The sequence below is a fragment of the Grampus griseus genome (assembly GCF_964374135.1).
Source record: "Grampus griseus genome assembly, chromosome: 3".
In the NCBI taxonomy this organism is placed as follows: domain Eukaryota; kingdom Metazoa; phylum Chordata; class Mammalia; order Artiodactyla; family Delphinidae; genus Grampus; species Grampus griseus.
Window position 1 is genome coordinate 27520893 of NC_139019.1, and position 17415 is coordinate 27538307.

The 17415-nt window shown below is 42.0% G+C and overlaps 1 protein-coding gene across 3 annotated transcripts in view; it reads right to left on the bottom strand.

Moving 5' to 3' along the window:
* Positions 1-17415, bottom strand: part of ADAMTS12 (ADAM metallopeptidase with thrombospondin type 1 motif 12) — a 382005-nt gene that overhangs the window by 38026 nt on the left and 326564 nt on the right. For all 3 annotated transcript variants that reach the window (XM_082652277.1, XM_082652278.1, XM_082652276.1), the window contains one exon: positions 4324-4497. In XM_082652277.1, coding sequence (XP_082508403.1) covers positions 4324-4497 — 174 coding nt within the window. The remainder of the gene's footprint in view (positions 1-4323; positions 4498-17415) is intronic.

Genomic DNA, 17415 nt, shown 5'->3' on the forward strand with positions numbered 1-17415 from the left:
GACAAATACCGCATGATCTCACTTACATGTGGAATGTAAAAACAAAACAAACAGACAAAACAAAATGAAAAGAGACACATAGATACAGAGAACAAATTCTGGTGTTTGACAGAAGGTAGAGGTGTGGGGTAGGGGGGAAATAGGTGAAGGGGATTAAGAGGTACAAACCTCCTGATGTATAATAAATACGTTATAGGGATGTAATATACAACATAAGGAATATAATCAATAATATTGAAATAACTTATTATGGGGACAGATGGTTACTAGAGTGTGATGATCATTTCATAATGTATGCAAATGTCAAAGCATCATATAGTACACTTGAAATTTACGTATTATTGTATGTCAACTAAATTTAAGTTAAAAAAAGAGTCATCAAGACCTGAATTTAGGGTGGATTATTAAGAACACATTAAATAAACAACCGCCACTACAACAACAACAAAATTCAACCTTTCACACTGCCAAGATACATACCCTGCTAGTATCTTTGCTATGCTTGTCATGGGCTAAATTGTGTTCCCCCAAAATTTGTATTTTGAAGTCCTAACCCCCCAGTACCTCAAAATGTGATGTATTTGGAGGAAGAGTCTTTAAACAGGTAATGAAAGTAAAATGATGTCATTTTACTTGTGTACTTTTCATAATGGCCCTAATCCATTATGACTGGTGTACTTATAGGAAGAGGAGATTAGGACACAGACACACATGGAGGGAAAACGACAGAAGACAAAGGAGAAGACAGCCATCTACAAACCAAGGAGTCAGGCCTCTGAAGAAACCAATCCTGCCAACACCTTGATCTCAGACTTTTAGCCTCTAGAACTGTGAGAAAGAAATATTTTTGTTGTTGAAGCCAAAAAGCAATACCAGAAACAAAAACAGCGGTGAAACAAGACTTAAAGAAAGGAGACTGATAAAGGAAATTCTGGGGATAAGAGGAGGGGAAAAAAATCAGAAGATGCTAAATAGTTCAGTATGTCAAATGGAAGGAATTCTAGTCTAGAAACCAAAATGTAAAATGTAGATGTTTTTATTCTGATTAGTTGTGACAGCCCTAATGGAGCGCATACTTCTACAATGCAATTTTGTTCATCTATTAAAACAGGATTCAGCCTTCTTTCCCCACTATATAAAGCTTTAGAATTAAATTTGTCCATCTTTGGAATAGTGATGTTATATGTTTTCTAAGGGTCTGATGAACTGGCTGTAATGCTTACAAAATAAGTTCGAGATGACAAGTTGGATTCCTGAAGGGATATAATTCTAAAACATGTCAAGTTTTTGCTCACCAGAATAATTTTCTAAGTTGTATTGTCTCATTTTCCTGAGGTTTCTAAGAGGAAGGTAAATAATTCACCAAGAATCTTTGAAGAATGCTTTTGAGTACTTGAAAAGTACTTTGAAAGATCTTAGTACTTTGAAAAATCTTAATTATGACATGGTAACAACAACAAAACAATTATGATTGCCAATATCATGCCTATCACTACAGGCACTGTATGTGTGATGGTAACCATAGAAAAGAGGGAAATTATATACAATTAACATTTTCTGCTCAATAAAAGAACTAATCTATTGCTTTCACAGTATTCCAACATGGATCTTTTCCCACTTATTCACTGTTTTTAACCCTATATGAGGAGGGAAGGAGAGAAATTCCACACTTGGGATCCTGTTGCATACCTACATTTGTGCATATAGATCCAGGGCCACCTGGCCAAGTAACCTCCAGGAAAGGGTGGATAAAGAAGGTATAAACTAGTGGTTCTTAAAGTGTGGTCCCCAAAGCAGCAACTTCAGCATCTCTGGGTACTTGTTAGAAATGCAAAACTTCAGGCCCTACCCCAGACCTCTGAACTGGACACTGTGGGCGTGAGGTCCAGACATCTGTGTGCTGACAAACCCTCCAGGTGATGCTGAAACATGCTAAAGTTTTCTAAAGTTTGAGAACCAGTGGAGACATCTCTACAGTTGAAATGCATCTTCCATTGCAAGTAGTCTGGGCTGGCTGACATTCACCGCAAGGCCCCAGAACATTCCCACGAAGCCATCTGTTAGATAGTATGTACAGACAGAGCATCATCATGATGGCTCAGGGAAAGCACCTAAAGGTGCCCAGTCCCTAATAGTCCCTCAACATTCCCAGGGAAATGTTCAACCAACTTCAGCATTTTCTGTCTTTACTGCTCCTTCAGAGGGAAGTCTTCCAACTTTGTGGTTTGCTCAGAACAGAGCAATTTAGAAAGGAGGACATTGGGAGGCCTTCAGGAAACAGGCTCATGATTGGGCTCCCAGAAGCTACTGAGGAAGCATATAGAATACATCTTTTTCACAACCAGAGAGCATATATGATTGCTCATCTTGGATAACTTGCAAATGCAATTTCTCTGATAAGGCAATCTAAGCGCCTCTGCAAATGCCAGGATTCTGGAAGCTGTCACCAGGCCCAGCAGACATGGAGGCCTAAGTTCAAAGCATGGGAGTAGCAGGTACTTTATGTCCTCCAGAGCTGGACAGGGAAGGAAGCAGAAGAGGGGACAGTGGTGGTTTTTGCCCCAGAAAACACCAGGTATTGAACCAGGGCCTCAGGAATCAACATGGCTGCTTGACCCAGCAGACAGTAAGAAGCTTGAGGGGGCTCAGTCTTCCAGGGTTGAACACTAATTCTGTATCCTACACTTGTGGTTCTTTATCTTCCCTTCCTTGGCATGTGGTAAGTTTCCCCCCAAATACTTATCGACTCACTCTTTCTCCTCAGTTCGCTCTTTGCTCCATGTCCACTGGACTAAATTCTACAGTAGAAAGAGTACAGGCATCAGAGTCAGCCTTAAGCTTGAACTTAATACTCCACCATTTATTTTCTAGTTGTATGACCTCATGTACACTTCTTAACCTCTGAGTCTCAATTTCTTCACCTATAAAGTGGAATTAATAAGGCCTAACATCCAGGTTGTTGTGATAATTAAAACAAGTATTGTAGGTAAAGTGTCCAGTGTATGGACACACTCAAAACGTGCTGCATTCTTTCTTTCCCTCTTCTTTCCACCATACATGGGTACAGCTGGGAGTATTCTTTTTTTTTTTAAGCTACTGAGGCCAATGGGCAAATGAAATCATTATACCTCACCAAGGAAGAGTAATTTGTTTCCATGTACTGAAGTAGGACAAAGACGCAGCAGAGCCTCAGCCCTCACAAAACAGGATGGACACACACACACACACACACACACACACACACACACACACACCTCTTCTTATTTGTGTAAATGAGGATCTGGGCATTTAACTGAGAGGTGGAACTCTGAAATTAAATACTGTGTGTGGAAAGGATCTGACCATTGCCCCCAGCCCCACTGCAGAAGCCTAAGAGGGGCATGTGGTGATGCTCTGTCCTAAATGCCTCTGACCACAGTGGTACATGTACATCTCCCCAGAGGGACCCCGATTCCCCAGTATATCCATTGAGACTAGGTTGTAATAAACCATTGAGCAGTCACAGTTTAAAGCACACAACATAGCCTTCAAGTTGCTGGACCTGCCCAGCCTTCCCACCTGTCACCGAGCAGGACCCTATGGGGCTTTCCCAGAACAGCCTCGCCCTCTCACCCCATCATGTTCTCCACCTGCCTCTTGTCTATAGAAACACTTTAGCCTCCTAGGCCTTCCTCGATCTCCAAAGAGTAAATTTAATCAGCGAGGTGAGAAAACTCAGAAAGGAAAACAAAATAATAATAGTTTAGCTATTAAACAAAGCCAAGGACCTTTAGTTCCTCCTCAAGGACTATAGATAATATTCTGAGCCACATCTTTTGAGCTGTTTTGCAGAGACTGAAACACCCACCAGGTGGAAGAAGTTAACTGTATGGTGCCCACAAGCATGTAGACCTCAGACGGGTTGGAACCAGAAGGTTTGTGATGCTGATGTTGTTGACTCCCCATTACCGCACCACCAACCAATCATAAGAATGCCCACAAGCTGATCACAACCCCCCTCCCTCACCCTGTCTTTAAAAACGTTTCCCTGAAAGCCTTCGAGGAGTTCAGGCCTTTTGAGCACTAGCTACCTGGACTCCTTGCTTGGCGCCTGCAATAAACGCTGCACTTTCCTTCACCACCACCTGGTGTCAGTAGATCGGCTTTACTGTGTATGGACAAGTGACCCAAGTTTGGTTCAGTAACACACCCAGTGGAAGGTGGCTGAGTGGAGGCCTGGCGCTGGATTGATACACGTGTGGTCTTCCCCGACATCTAGACTCACAAAGTAACACAGAGATTCATGGTTGCCAGGTTGTCCGGATAGTGTACTAGGCACCGTACCTGGCTCCAAGGCTCCACCTGCCACTCCTCGCAGGGCTCCAGGTTACAGCTCATGCTCAGTGGAGGAGGAGGGCCAGCCAGGAACTGGCAGTGAAATGGTCTCAGGCTGCGGTGGTCCCGGTCCACACACTGAATCTCCCGGATCTGGAAGCCCCCGCTGCAGTTTCTGGAGCACTGTATAGAGAGCGAGAGAAAAGGGGACACCTGAGTCCTTGGCATCAGACCATCCACGCCCGGATTCCCAGGGGTTTCACAAAGCATCACGAAGTTCCAGGCTTCCAGTCACGAAGAGGGGTTAGTAAACTGTCTTCCCTCAGAAAGGGAGTCACTTGAGCAGCTCCCCAAGAGGGGCCTCCCAATGTCAGAAAATGCAGGTGTGGAAGGGTGAAAACCGGGTGAAAAGTCCAGTTCTGTCACTCACTCATAGTGAGCCCTTGGGCGAGCTGCAGAAACATTCTGAGCCTCAGCTGTCATATCTGTAAACTGGGATAGTAACCGTTACCTATGGGGCTGTTGTGAAGATTACAGCCGCAGGGGTGGGCTTGGGGTGAGGCTGGCACAGCATCCACTCAGTGGGTGGATGTTCCCTAAGATGCCTGTGTTCATTTGAGGCAAATGGAACCGCTGTTGGGGGAGCCCTCTGCAAAGCCACAGCCAACTGTCCCTCAAAATCCTACCGAAAACCCATTTTCTCCCTGAGTGTGAATGCAGGTTGGGTTACCTTGTTTCAAGGGAAGGGCCTCTATAAGGAAAATAAACTGAATAACTGCTCAGTGGTTTGATTCAGGGAGTGGGCCAACCCTGTCCTTGCCCCTACTGCCAGGTTTCCCCCTACAGCACCATCGCCCACCATCCTTCCTTCTATAGCCTCCATCACCGAGGGTTTTCTCAGTGCGTGCCTGCAGCAAGCCCTTACAGAGGCCGCCCTCACGCCCCCTGCCCTGTGCCCGTACCTTGCGCAGCGGCCCCTGCACCCTGCTCTCAGTAAAGGGCACTGTTCACTCGCAGGCTGCTGATTTCCTTAAGATCATGATAAACACGGCTGAGCCTGGGTCACCTAAAACCAGAGTTTATGTGGCCTATTCTGGAGGACTTCTTTGGTTCACTCTCTGACCTCTTGGATTCTGGAAGCTTCTCCATCCCCCACCTAGTTAGATTTTACTTAATCGTAACTTGAGCTTCCAAGACTTGGTCTGTCTACAGTCTGTGTAGAATGCTAGTGCCATCAGTTTCCCTTCAGCTCGTCTTGCCTGTGCATCCTAGTCTCTCAAGGACAGTCCTGGCCTGTCTTGTCACTGCCCACACTCAGGTGGGGACCCGAAGTAGGTGGCATGGAGCCTGATCTCTGTGCTCCTCAGCCCCTCTCCCCCAGATTCTCCGTGGATTAACAATATGTCCTGTGGTCCTTGTGTCCCAAATATTCCTTCTTCCACCCTTCGCATTACTTGCTACTGCCCCTCCTTTAACTTAGCATAAATGTTACCTTCTCTGCAAGGCCTTCCTTGAATACCTTCTCCAAAGGATACCTATCCCTCTTGTTATTTATCTCAGGTCCTTCCTTGTTTCCATCAAAAGAACTTGAAATGTGAAACAACTTTTATTTATTCTGTCCATCCTTTCTATTAAACTATCACTGCCCTGAAGTTGGAGGCCTGTCTGCCCTGGTCACCATTGTGTCTTGAGCATCTAGCATGGGGCCAGGTGCAGCATAGATGTTCCCCACAGCTTGCTGAATGAATATATGAATTCTGAGAAAAGAGCAACTGGCGGCTCCCAGTGGACTAAAGAGATCTGTGGTCGCTATAAAGAGCATCCTTCTTCACCCTCTCAATCCTTCCACTGATGATCTCATTACAGTCTTGGCTGAGAAAATGCACCACCACCAAGGTGTGCGCATTGCTGTAAGGTATATTTTCATCTGGCCCTCTCTCTACATGGTAAAATATCATGCTTTCTGGTTATGGTGGCATAATCATGTAGGGTTGTGGATGGTGAAAGAAAATTCCTCAAAATCTTTCAGTAGAGGTATATCCCAAAATACTGATCCCCATCCTTCTGCCACCAGGCAGATTGCACAAGTCACCTGACATCAAACCTTGGGCTGTAACATAGAAGATGTGGGCCCATATGACAAGGGGGCAGATTGATGCTCTAATGCTACCATAAATCAAGTGTGTTTAGCTTCTCAGAAATAAGCAACACTTGCCAGACAGCCCCCGCAAAAGCAAATTCAAAACTTCATTTGCCTGCCATGCTGTAAGTACACAGAGAAAAAAGTAACTGCCAATTTAAAATCAGTCACAGAACAGGAGCTTCTGAGTTGGTGAACACATGAAGGTGCTGGGAGAGTGGTGTGCCTGAAGAGGGCATGGGAACTCTGCTCCCATTCCCCGTGCCTTGCCCTATGCATCCCTTTCATCTGGCTGTTCCTGAGTTATATCATTTTATGATCAACTGCGGATCTACCGTGTGGATGACAGGGTCTTGGTGCTCCGACTGGGGGTCAGGCCTGTGCCTCTGAAGTGGGAGAGCCGAGTTCAGGACATTGGTCCACCAGAGCTCTCAGCTCCACGTAATATCAAATGGCGAAAGCTCTCCCAAAGATCTCCACCTCAACGCTAAGACCCAGCTCTACTCAACAACAAGCAAACTACAGTGCTGGACACCCTATGCCAAACAACCAGCAAGAAAGGAACTAAACCCCACCTATTAGCAGAGAGGCTGCCTAAAATCATACTCAGTTCACAGACACCCCAAAACACACCACAAGATGCGGTGCTGCCCAACAGAAAGACAAGATCAGACTCATCCACCAGAACACAGGCACTAGTCCCCTCCACCAGGAAGCCTACACAACCCACTGAACCAACCTTAACCACTGGGGTAAGACACCAAAAACAATGGGAAGTACGAACCTGCAGAATGTGAAAAGGAGACCCCAAACACAGTAAGTTAAGCAAAATGACAAAACAGAGAAACACACAGCAGATAAAGCAGCAACGTAAAAACTCACCAGACCAAACAAATGAAGAGGAAAGAGGCAGTATACCTGAAAAAGAATTCAGAATAGGGAGAGTAAAGATGATGCTAAAATTGGAAATAGAATGGAGAAAATATAAGAAACGTTTAACAAGGACCTAAAAGAACTAAAGAGCAAACAAACAATGATGAACAACACAATAAATGAAATTAAAAATTCTCTAGAAGGGATCAATAGCAGAATAACTGAGGCAGAAGAACAGATAAGTGACTTAGAAGATAAAATAGTGGAAATAACTACTGCAGAGCAGAATAAAGAAAAAAAGAATGAAAAGAATTGAGGACAATCTCAGAGACATCTGGGACAGCATTAAATGCACCAACATTCGAATTATAGGGGTCCCAGAAGACGAAGAGAAAAAGAAAGGGACTGAGAAAATATCTGAAGCGATTATGGTTGAAAACTTCCCTAATATGGGAAAGGAAATAGTCAATCAAGCGCAGAGAGTCCCATACAGGATAAATCCAAGGAGAAACACGCCAATTCACATATTAATCAAACTATCAAAAATTAAATACAAAGAAAAAATATTTAAAGCAGTAAGGGAAAAACAACAAACAACATACAAGGGAATTCCTATAAGCTAACAACTGATCTTTCAGCAGAAACTCTGCAAGCAAGAAGAGAGTGGCAGGACATACTGAAAGTGATGGAAGGGAAAAACCTACAACCAAGATTACTCTACCCAGCAAGGATCTCATTCAGATTCGATGGAGAAATTAAAACCTTTACAGACAAGCAAAAGTTAAGAGAATTCAGCACCACCAAACGAGCTTTACAACAAATGCTAAAAGAACTTCTCTAGGCAGGAAACACAAGAGAAGGAACAGAACTACAATAACAAACCCAAAACAATTAAGAAAATGGTAATAGGAACATACATATCGAAAATTACCTCAAATGTAAATGGATTAAATGCTCCAATCAAAAGACATGGATTGGCTGAATGGATACAAAAACAAGACACATACATATGCTGTCTACAAGAGACCCACTTCAGACCTAGGGACACATACAGACTGAAAGTGAGGGGATGGAAAAAGATATTCCATGCAAATGGAAATCAAAAGAAAGGTGGAGTAGCAATTGTCATATCAGACAAAATAGACTTTAAAGTAAAGACTATTACAAGAGACAAAGACATAATGATCAAGGGATCGATCCAAGAAGAAGATATAATAATTGTAAATGTTTATGCACCCAACATAGGAGCACCTCAATACATAACGCAAATTCTAAGAGAGCCATAAAAGAGGAAATCGACAGTAACACAATCATACTGGGGACTTTAACACCCCACTTTCACCAATGGACAGATCATCCAAAATGAAAATAAATAAGGAAACACAAGCTTTAAATGATACATTAAACAAGATGGACTTAATTGATATTTATAGGACATTCCATCCAAAAACAACAGAATACACCTTCTTCTCAAGTGCTCATGGAACATTCTCCAGTATAGATCATACCTTGGGTCACAAATAAAGCCTTGGTAAATTTAAGAAAATTGAAATCATATCAAGTATCTTTTCCGACCACAACGCTAGGAGACTAGACATCAATTACAGGAAACAACCTGTAAAAAATACAAACACATGGAGGCTAAACAATATACAACTTAATAACCAAGAGATCACTGAAGAAACCAAAGAGGAAATCAAAAAAAATACCTAGAAACAAATGACAATGAAAACACGATGACCCAAAACCTATGGGATGCAGCAAAAGCAGTTCTAAGAGTGAAGTTTATGGCAATACAATTCTACCTCAAGGTACAAAAAACATCTCAAATGAACACCCTAACCTTACACCTAGAGCAATTAGAGAAAGAACAAAAAAAACCCCAAAGTTCGCAAAAGGAAAGAAATCGTAAAGATCAGATCAGAAATAAATGAAGGAAACAATAGCAAAGATCAACAAAACTAAAAGCTGGTTCTTTGAGAAGATAAACAAAATTGATAAACCATTACCCAGACTCATCAAGAGAAAGAGGGAGAAGACTCAAATCAATAGAATTAGAAATGAAAAAGGAGAAGTAACAACTGACACTACAGAAATACAAAGGATCATGAGAGATTACTACAAGCAACTATATGCCAATAAAATGGACAACCTGGAAGAAATGGACAAATTCTTAGAAATGCACAACCTGCCAAGACTGAGCCAGGAAGAAAGAGAAAATATAAACAGACAAATCAAAAGCACTGAAATTGAAAATGTGAATAAAAGTCTTCCAACAAACAAAAGCCCAGGACCAGATGGCTTGCCAGGTGAATTCTATCAAACATTTAGAGAAGAGATAACACCTATCCTTCTCAAACTCTTCCAAAATATGGCAGAGGGAGGAACACTTCCAAACTCAATCTACGAGGCCACCATCACCCTGATACCAAAACCGGACAAAGATGTCACAAAGAAAGAAAACTACAGGCCAATATCACTGATGAACATAGATGCAAAAATCCTCAACAAAATACTAGCAAACAGAATCCAACAGCACATTAAAAGGATCATACACCATGATCAAGTAGGGTTTATTCCAGGAATGCAAGGATTCTTCAATATACGCAAATCAATCAATGTGATAAACCATATTAACAAATTGGAGAAAAACCATATGATCACCTCATAGATGCAGAAAAAGCTTTTGACAAAATTCAACACCCATTTATGATTAAAAAAAACCCTCCTGAAAGTAGGCATAGAGGGAACTTACCTCAACGTAATAAAGGCCATATATGACAAAACCACAGCCAACATCACTCTCAATGATGAAAAATGGAAACCATTTCCACTAAGATCAGGAACAAGACAAGGTTGTCCACTCTCACCATTATTATTCAATATAGTTTTGGAAGTTTTAGCCACAGCAATCAGAGAAGAAAAAGAAATAAATGGAATCCAAATCGGAAAAGAAGAAGTAAAGCTGTCACTGTTTGCAGATGACATGATACTATACATAGAGAATCCTAAAGATGCTACCAGAAAACTACTAGAGTTAATCAATGAATTTGGTAAAGTAGAAGGATACAAAATTAATGCACAGAAACCTCTTGCATTCCTATACACTAATGATGAAAAATCTGAAAGAGAAATTAAGGAAACACTCTCATTTACCATTGCAACAAAAAGAATAAAATACCTAGGAGAAAACCTACCTAAGGAGACAAAAGACCTGTATGCAGAAAACTATAAGACACTCATGAAAGAAATTAAAGATGATACAAATAGATGGAGAGATATACCATGTTCTTGGATTGGAAGAATCAACATTGTGAAATGTCTATACTACCCAAAGCAATCTACAGAGTCAATGCAATCCCTATCATATGACCAATGGCATTTTTCACAGAACTAGAACAAAAAATTTCACAACTTGTGTGGAAACACAAAGACCCCGAATAGCCAAAGCAATCTTGAGAAAGAAAAACGTAGCTGGAGGAATCAGGTTCCCAGACTTCATACTATACTACAAAGCTACAGTAATAAAGACAGTATGGTACTGGCACAAAAACAGAAATATAGATGAATGGAACAGGATAGAAAGCCCAGAGATAACCCCACACACATATGTTTACCTTATTTTTGATAAAGGAGGCAAGAATATACAATGGAGAAAAGACAGCCTCTTCAGTAAGTGGTGCTGGGAAAACTGGACAGCTACATGTAAAAGAATGAAATTAGAACACTCCCTAACACCATACACAAAAATAAACTCTAAATGGATTAAAGACTTAAATGTAAGGCCAGACACTATAAAACTCTTAGAGGAAAACATAGGCAGAATGCTCTATGACATAAATCACAGCAAAATCCTTTTCAAACCACCTCCTAAAGAAATAGATATAGGGCTTCCCTGGTGGCGCAGTGGTTGAGAGTCTGTCTGCCGATGCAGGGGACACGGGTTTGTGCCCCGGTCCGGGAAGATTCCACATGCCACGGAGCGGCTGGGCCCGTGAGCAATAGCTGCTGAACCTGCACGTCCGGAGCCTGTGCTACTCAACGGGAGAGGCCACAACAGTGAGAGGCCCGGGTACAGAAAAAAAAAAAAGAAAGAAAGAGATGGATATAAAAACAAAAATAAACAAATGGGATCTAATGAAACTTAAAAGCTTTTGCACAGCAAAGGAAACCATAAACGAGACCAAAAGACAACCCTCAGAATGGGAGAAAATATTTGCAAGTGAAGCAACTGACAAAGGATTAACCTCCAAAACTTACAAGCAGCTCATGCAACCCAATATCAAAAAAACAAACAACCCAATCCAAAAATGGGCAGAAGACCAAAATAGACATTTCTCCAAAGAAGATATACAGATTGCCAACAAACACATGAAAGAATGCTCAACATCACTAATCATTAGAAAAATTCAAATCAAAATTACAATGAGGTATCATCTCACACCAGTCAGAATGGCCATCATCAAAAAAGCTACAAACAATAAATGCTGGAGAGGGTGTGGAGAAAAGGGAACCCTCTTGCACTGCTGGTGGGAATGTAAATTGATACAGCCACTATGGAGAACAGTATGGAGGTTCCTTATAAAACTACAAATAGAACTACCATATGACCCAGCAATCCCACTACTGGGCATATACCCTGAGGAAACCATAATTCAAAAAGAGTCATGTACCACAATGTTCATTGCAGCTCTATTTACAATAGCCAGGATATGGAAGCAACCTAAGTGTCTATCGGCAGATGAATGGATAAAGAAGATGTGGACATATATACAATAGAATATTACTCAGCCATAAAAAGAAACGAAATTGAGTTATTTGTAGTGAGGTGTATGGACCTAGAGTCTGTCATACAGAGTGAAGTTAAAGCAGAAAGAGAAAAACAAATACCGTATGCTCATACATATATATGGTATCTAGAAAAAAAAAAGCGTTCTGAAGAACCTAGGGGCAGGACAGGAATAAAGACGCAGACGTAGAGAATGGACTTGAGGACATGGGGAGGGGGAAAGGTAAGCTGTGACGAAGTAAGAGAGTGGCATGGAGTTATATACACTACCAAATGTAAAATAGCTAGTGGGAAGCAGCTGCACTGCACAGGGAGATCATCTTGGTGCTTTGTGACCACCTAGAGGGGTGGGATAGGGAGGTGGGAGGGAGATGCAAGAGGGAGGAAATATGGGGATATATGTATATGTATAGTTGATTCATTTTGTTATAAGGCAGAAACCAACACACCATTGTAAAGCAATTATACTCCAATAAAGATGTTAAAAAATAAAATAAAATCAGCCACAGAACAAATGCAGAAGCATGCTAATAATTTCCACACAAAGCAGCCATTTGTCTGACAAACAGACTTCCAGGAAATAATCCATGGTTAAAACAAGAGGGCTCTTTATTAGGAAGAGGAATTTTCTAAGACATAAGTGTACAATGGGGTTTTGTTTTCTTATTTTTCATTTGTTGCTACTATCTGTTATTCCTAGATTTTTGAAATTTGCATTACCTTTTTGTCAAAGAGTACATTCACATTCAGTGGGAAATGAAGTTTATTAATATGGTGAAGTAAATAATAAGGGAAGATACGAAATCTGTAACTCTTCTGTTTCATTTTCAGAAGGGCCTCTGATTCAGTTAGCAGGAGTGAAGTGGCAGGATATAACTGTTTTGCCTTTGTTTGCTGAATGCCAATTATCATATTCATTTTCTTATTGCCCTAAAGGACGGTTATTTGTATTCAAGTTTTCCTAACCTGGAGTCTGTGGACCAGACTGAGGACAGGAGCCAGACTGAGGAGAATGGAAAGACTGGCTAATGCCCAGTTGTGTCCAAACAGGCCTAACCATTTTCTGCTTCTCACACCAGTTTGTTTAACTGATGTGATCAGCAAACCAGACTGAGTTAGAAAGAAAATTCCTCTTAGCTTACAGGAGCCCCTGGCAGAGAGAAAATGAAATCACCACCATTTCTTCCTTGTGTTGATTCTGATTTATGGAGTCATCCTGACACACTTTCCACGTTAGACTGCTACCAAGTGTTCAGATGAGTATAATAAAGTTAACCAACGTGGGATTGGGAGGTCGGCAGATTGCATTCAAGTACGACCCTGACACCAAGTGGCTACGTGACTTTACCCGTCTAAGCCTCTGTTTCTCCATCGGTATTAAAAGGAGGATAAGCTGGCTGGTTAACTTCTCCCAGCATTCTAGAGTGATATGTGTCTGGGATCACTGGACTTGCATTCTGCTTTGATTTCAGAATACTTTCTTGCTCTCCAAGTACTAAACCAGGATATGGAAATAATTCTTTTCTGTTCCTTTCCTTATGTTAAACAGATTCACAAGACCCTTAAGATCAAATAATTCATTCCAAAATTCTGTGTTGAACAGCACCCAAATTCATCTGTCCGTCTTCCTCCCACCCCATTCCCACTTCACTTCCTCCCTGTTATTGGGCACTTAACTATATTCCAGCTCCTGTATCCCAATCTAGCAGAAGGAAGAAGTCATGTAATGAGTAGAAGTCATAAAGATTATATGTCAAAAGTCGTTCATGATCTAGTGAGGGAACAAAGGAGGAGGCGGTCAACTTCACCTGAAGAAGCCAGGCAGGGCTTGAATAGAGGAGCCAAAGCTTGAGCTGAATCATGTAAGATGAGTAGATGCTCACTCAGCAGGCAAAATAGCGCGGGGGACATTCAAAGTGGGGGTAATGGCATATACGGGCACAGTGCCATGAAGCAATAAGGCTTGTTCAGGAACATGTCCATCAGAATGCTAGAGCAGCGGGAAGGGGTGGACAAAGAGAGATGGGCAGGGGCCATGATAGGGCCTCACGGTCTGGACATCAGTCCTCAGCTAGAGTCATCTTGACTTCATGCTTTCTGTGGTCCTAAAGGTTTCCATTTGATTGCTGTTCTTTTCTCTACTTGTGGATTCCTTCATCTAAAACACTTGGGGCTTCCAAGAGTGGGTAACAGTTTAGATGTACAACAAAGTATATCAAGAGAAAATAAATGCAGTGAGTTTGAGTGTATTATTCACCTTCCAGCTGGTCAGTTTTTGCTTTCTGGGCACAAAAGCTCCCCTATAACGTGCAGTTCTGTTTTGACTTTTGCACATCGGGCTTTGATGTATGTTTCTGGGAACACGTTACGTATGAGAGTCAGGGGCTGTATTTAGCAAGACGGGGCTCTTTCTCTATTTTATTCATTTGTAAAAGTTCAGATCTAAAAAAAATGTAGCACTGAATATTATGAAACTCAAGGCCATAAGAAAAGGCTGTCACTTTTATTTTCCAAAATAAAGCTACAGGTAATAAGGTCAGCTACTGCTAAAATAAAATTGCAACACTACCTAGGTGGGAAGACAGGGCATTCCAAGGAAACGTAAAAATCTTTGATTCATTTCAGAAATAATCAAGATCTGTCAGACTTAACTACAAAAAGTTATTATCATTCTAAGAAAGATAATAAAGTTTACAAAACTGCAGGAGGTACAGGCAAAATGTACAATCAGGAAGTGTGTGGGGCTGTGAGGATGCATAGCTTTGGTATCAAACCCAGGTGAAGGTTTTTCAAGTTCATCTTTGTCACTTACAGCATTTCTTCCAGCACAAGAATCACTTCTTTTCTTATGCAAATTTTAATGTTCTGTAATTGGCATGTGTCTTACAACTGATGTACATATTTACTGTGTAGTGTCTCCTTTCTTTCTGAAAGGCTGTCATTAAATTGATGATCCGTCCCCCAGTTGACGGTTTCTCAGAACTGAGAGTATTAGTACTAGCTGATCATGTGTTAGTGACTTAAACTCTCCAAGCCTTCATTTCCTCAGTGGGAATTATAAAGAAGGTCGTTTATTGGATAAAAATAAAACTGTTTACCTAAAATTCTTGTGTGGTGTCGGGTGGTGATATTTGGCGAGTGCCAGGATGCAAGGTAGGTCAAGTCCTCCAAAGCTCATGGTTCACCTTGTCTGCCTAGTCCTGGGGAGTGGAGACCTGATGGACGGACAGGACTTACTCCACTGCCACCTTTCCACAACACCCCTGCCCCAAGTCCAGGAAGCCAGAAGTTAGCAAACGCCTGAGAACTACTCCTAACCTTTACCCAGAGCTCAAAGTTTGCCCAAGGCTTCATCTGAACAGTCTTTTACCATTTACAAAGTTGTTGCACACACACTCTTTTGATCTGTACAACTTTATGAGATTAGTAGATGCCGTAGGATCCCCTTCATTTCTTTAGAATACTAAAGCTCCTAAGAGGTTGGAAGGAAGGACCAGCGTTCTATGCCGGTGACAAAGTGGAGCTGCCAACCCAGACGTGTCTGATCCCAGGCCCAGTGCTGCTTCCAGGATTCAATTCTGCAGAACTGCGTTTTCTCAGGTACACCTCGGGGACAAACGTGAGGACTATGCCCTGGAATTTGTTTCAGACAGATCAATGCATGAAGAAGAAGCCATTCCAAAAAAAAAACAACTTCTACACTTTTTAAAGGTAAAGATCTGAATGTACAGGCTCATTGCACTGCCACATGTATGAGAAAATGTCCACAGCAGTTGCGTCAGGGCTCCATCATGGAGATGAGTGGTGCTCGGAACAGAAGCCCGTTAAACAGCTACAATTCAGCCAGCAGTGGGGAGTTGCTGATGAGTAACCCGGGGCCTCTGGTGTGATCCCTGCGGGTTCAAGGGAGGCTGCGGAATACCCTTAGTCCTACAAGATTGAAGTGCCTCTGGACGGGGTAGTGGTCAGTGGGATAATGCAGAAAGATTCATGATCAAATTAGAATTCTTCCCTCGGAGAAAGTATTTGTGAAAAGGTAAACCATCAAGTTGGCAGAATCTAAACCCTCTGGATAGTTAAAGGCAAAACCAGGGGGTCTATTTTCCTACTCTAGGGTTTGGAGGTTGGCCACTGAGTAAGTTTAAGAGTCCCGGTAGAATAGTGAAACTAAGGAGGCTTCAAATCTTTCCTAGTGTGTGATTTGGACTTTAGACATGCATATGAACTGGTTAATAACGTGGTAGTCCAAAAGCTGTATCATTCAGTCACCAAAAATTTGAGATAAAATTTAAATCAACATTCCTAGGAAAAATGGAAGTCATGTATTCAATGTCCCCAATGATAGAAAAAACAGAAGTCAGGGCAATTGACTATCAGTAGTTAAACAGTGTCTTTGACATAAGGTTTATCTATTATCCTGAGAGAGGAGATATTTTCCTTACTGATAGGAATGGAGTGACTTTGAGGGTCTGAGTTTAGATGGGTGGTTACCACATTCTGGAAGAACTTGGTGATGTGTCAGAGACAGCTTCTACAAAACACCAGGAGTCTACAGGGGTTAATAAATACATCTACAAGCCTCCCAGCCACGAGAGAGAAGAGACCCAGAGACAGACACGGAAGGGATGAGCTGGCAGAGCAGGGCTTTCTTTAGGGGGTCTGACCCCAGAGAAGAGCTACCGGATCTCCCATGCAGGCTTTTACATCAGCTAGAATTCCTAGAATTTTACAGTGGAGGGACCTTTTTAAAAGTGTGAGCTGTTTCACACATCTGTCCTTTCTATGAGCCATGTAATTTCCAAGGAAAGGATTAGTCCCAGTGATGGGAAAGTGGAAGTTCGGGACTTGGTCAACATTTGGCAAGGTCAGGGACAGAAATGTTGCTTGAGATTCTTCTGGATATGGAAGAGAACTTGTAGCCAGACATTTAGTCCTTTTTGATCTTGAGTTTGTTATGAGTTGGAAGAGAAAGAAAAAAGAACCAGCATTTGTTCCTGAAAGAAAAATGGTATGAAAACAGAAAAAGGGGGGTTGGCAGGCATCAAAGAAATGCGTGGTGATTTCCTCAGGGAGCCGCACTACTTTCTCTCTTTCTCTCTCTTGCCAAAGATCAGAGCCTTTCTTTGGGAAAAGGGGCCTAATGCAGATAAATGACATTCCACACTCCTGTCTGTCAGTTAAGTCTGCCAGGAGAACCAGAGACATCCAGTGGGACACCTCATGGCCCTGCTTGTCTGGGGACGTGAGCTTTCTACAAGATGAGGGCGCTAACCATCTAGAGGGGATGCCAGCCTCCCCA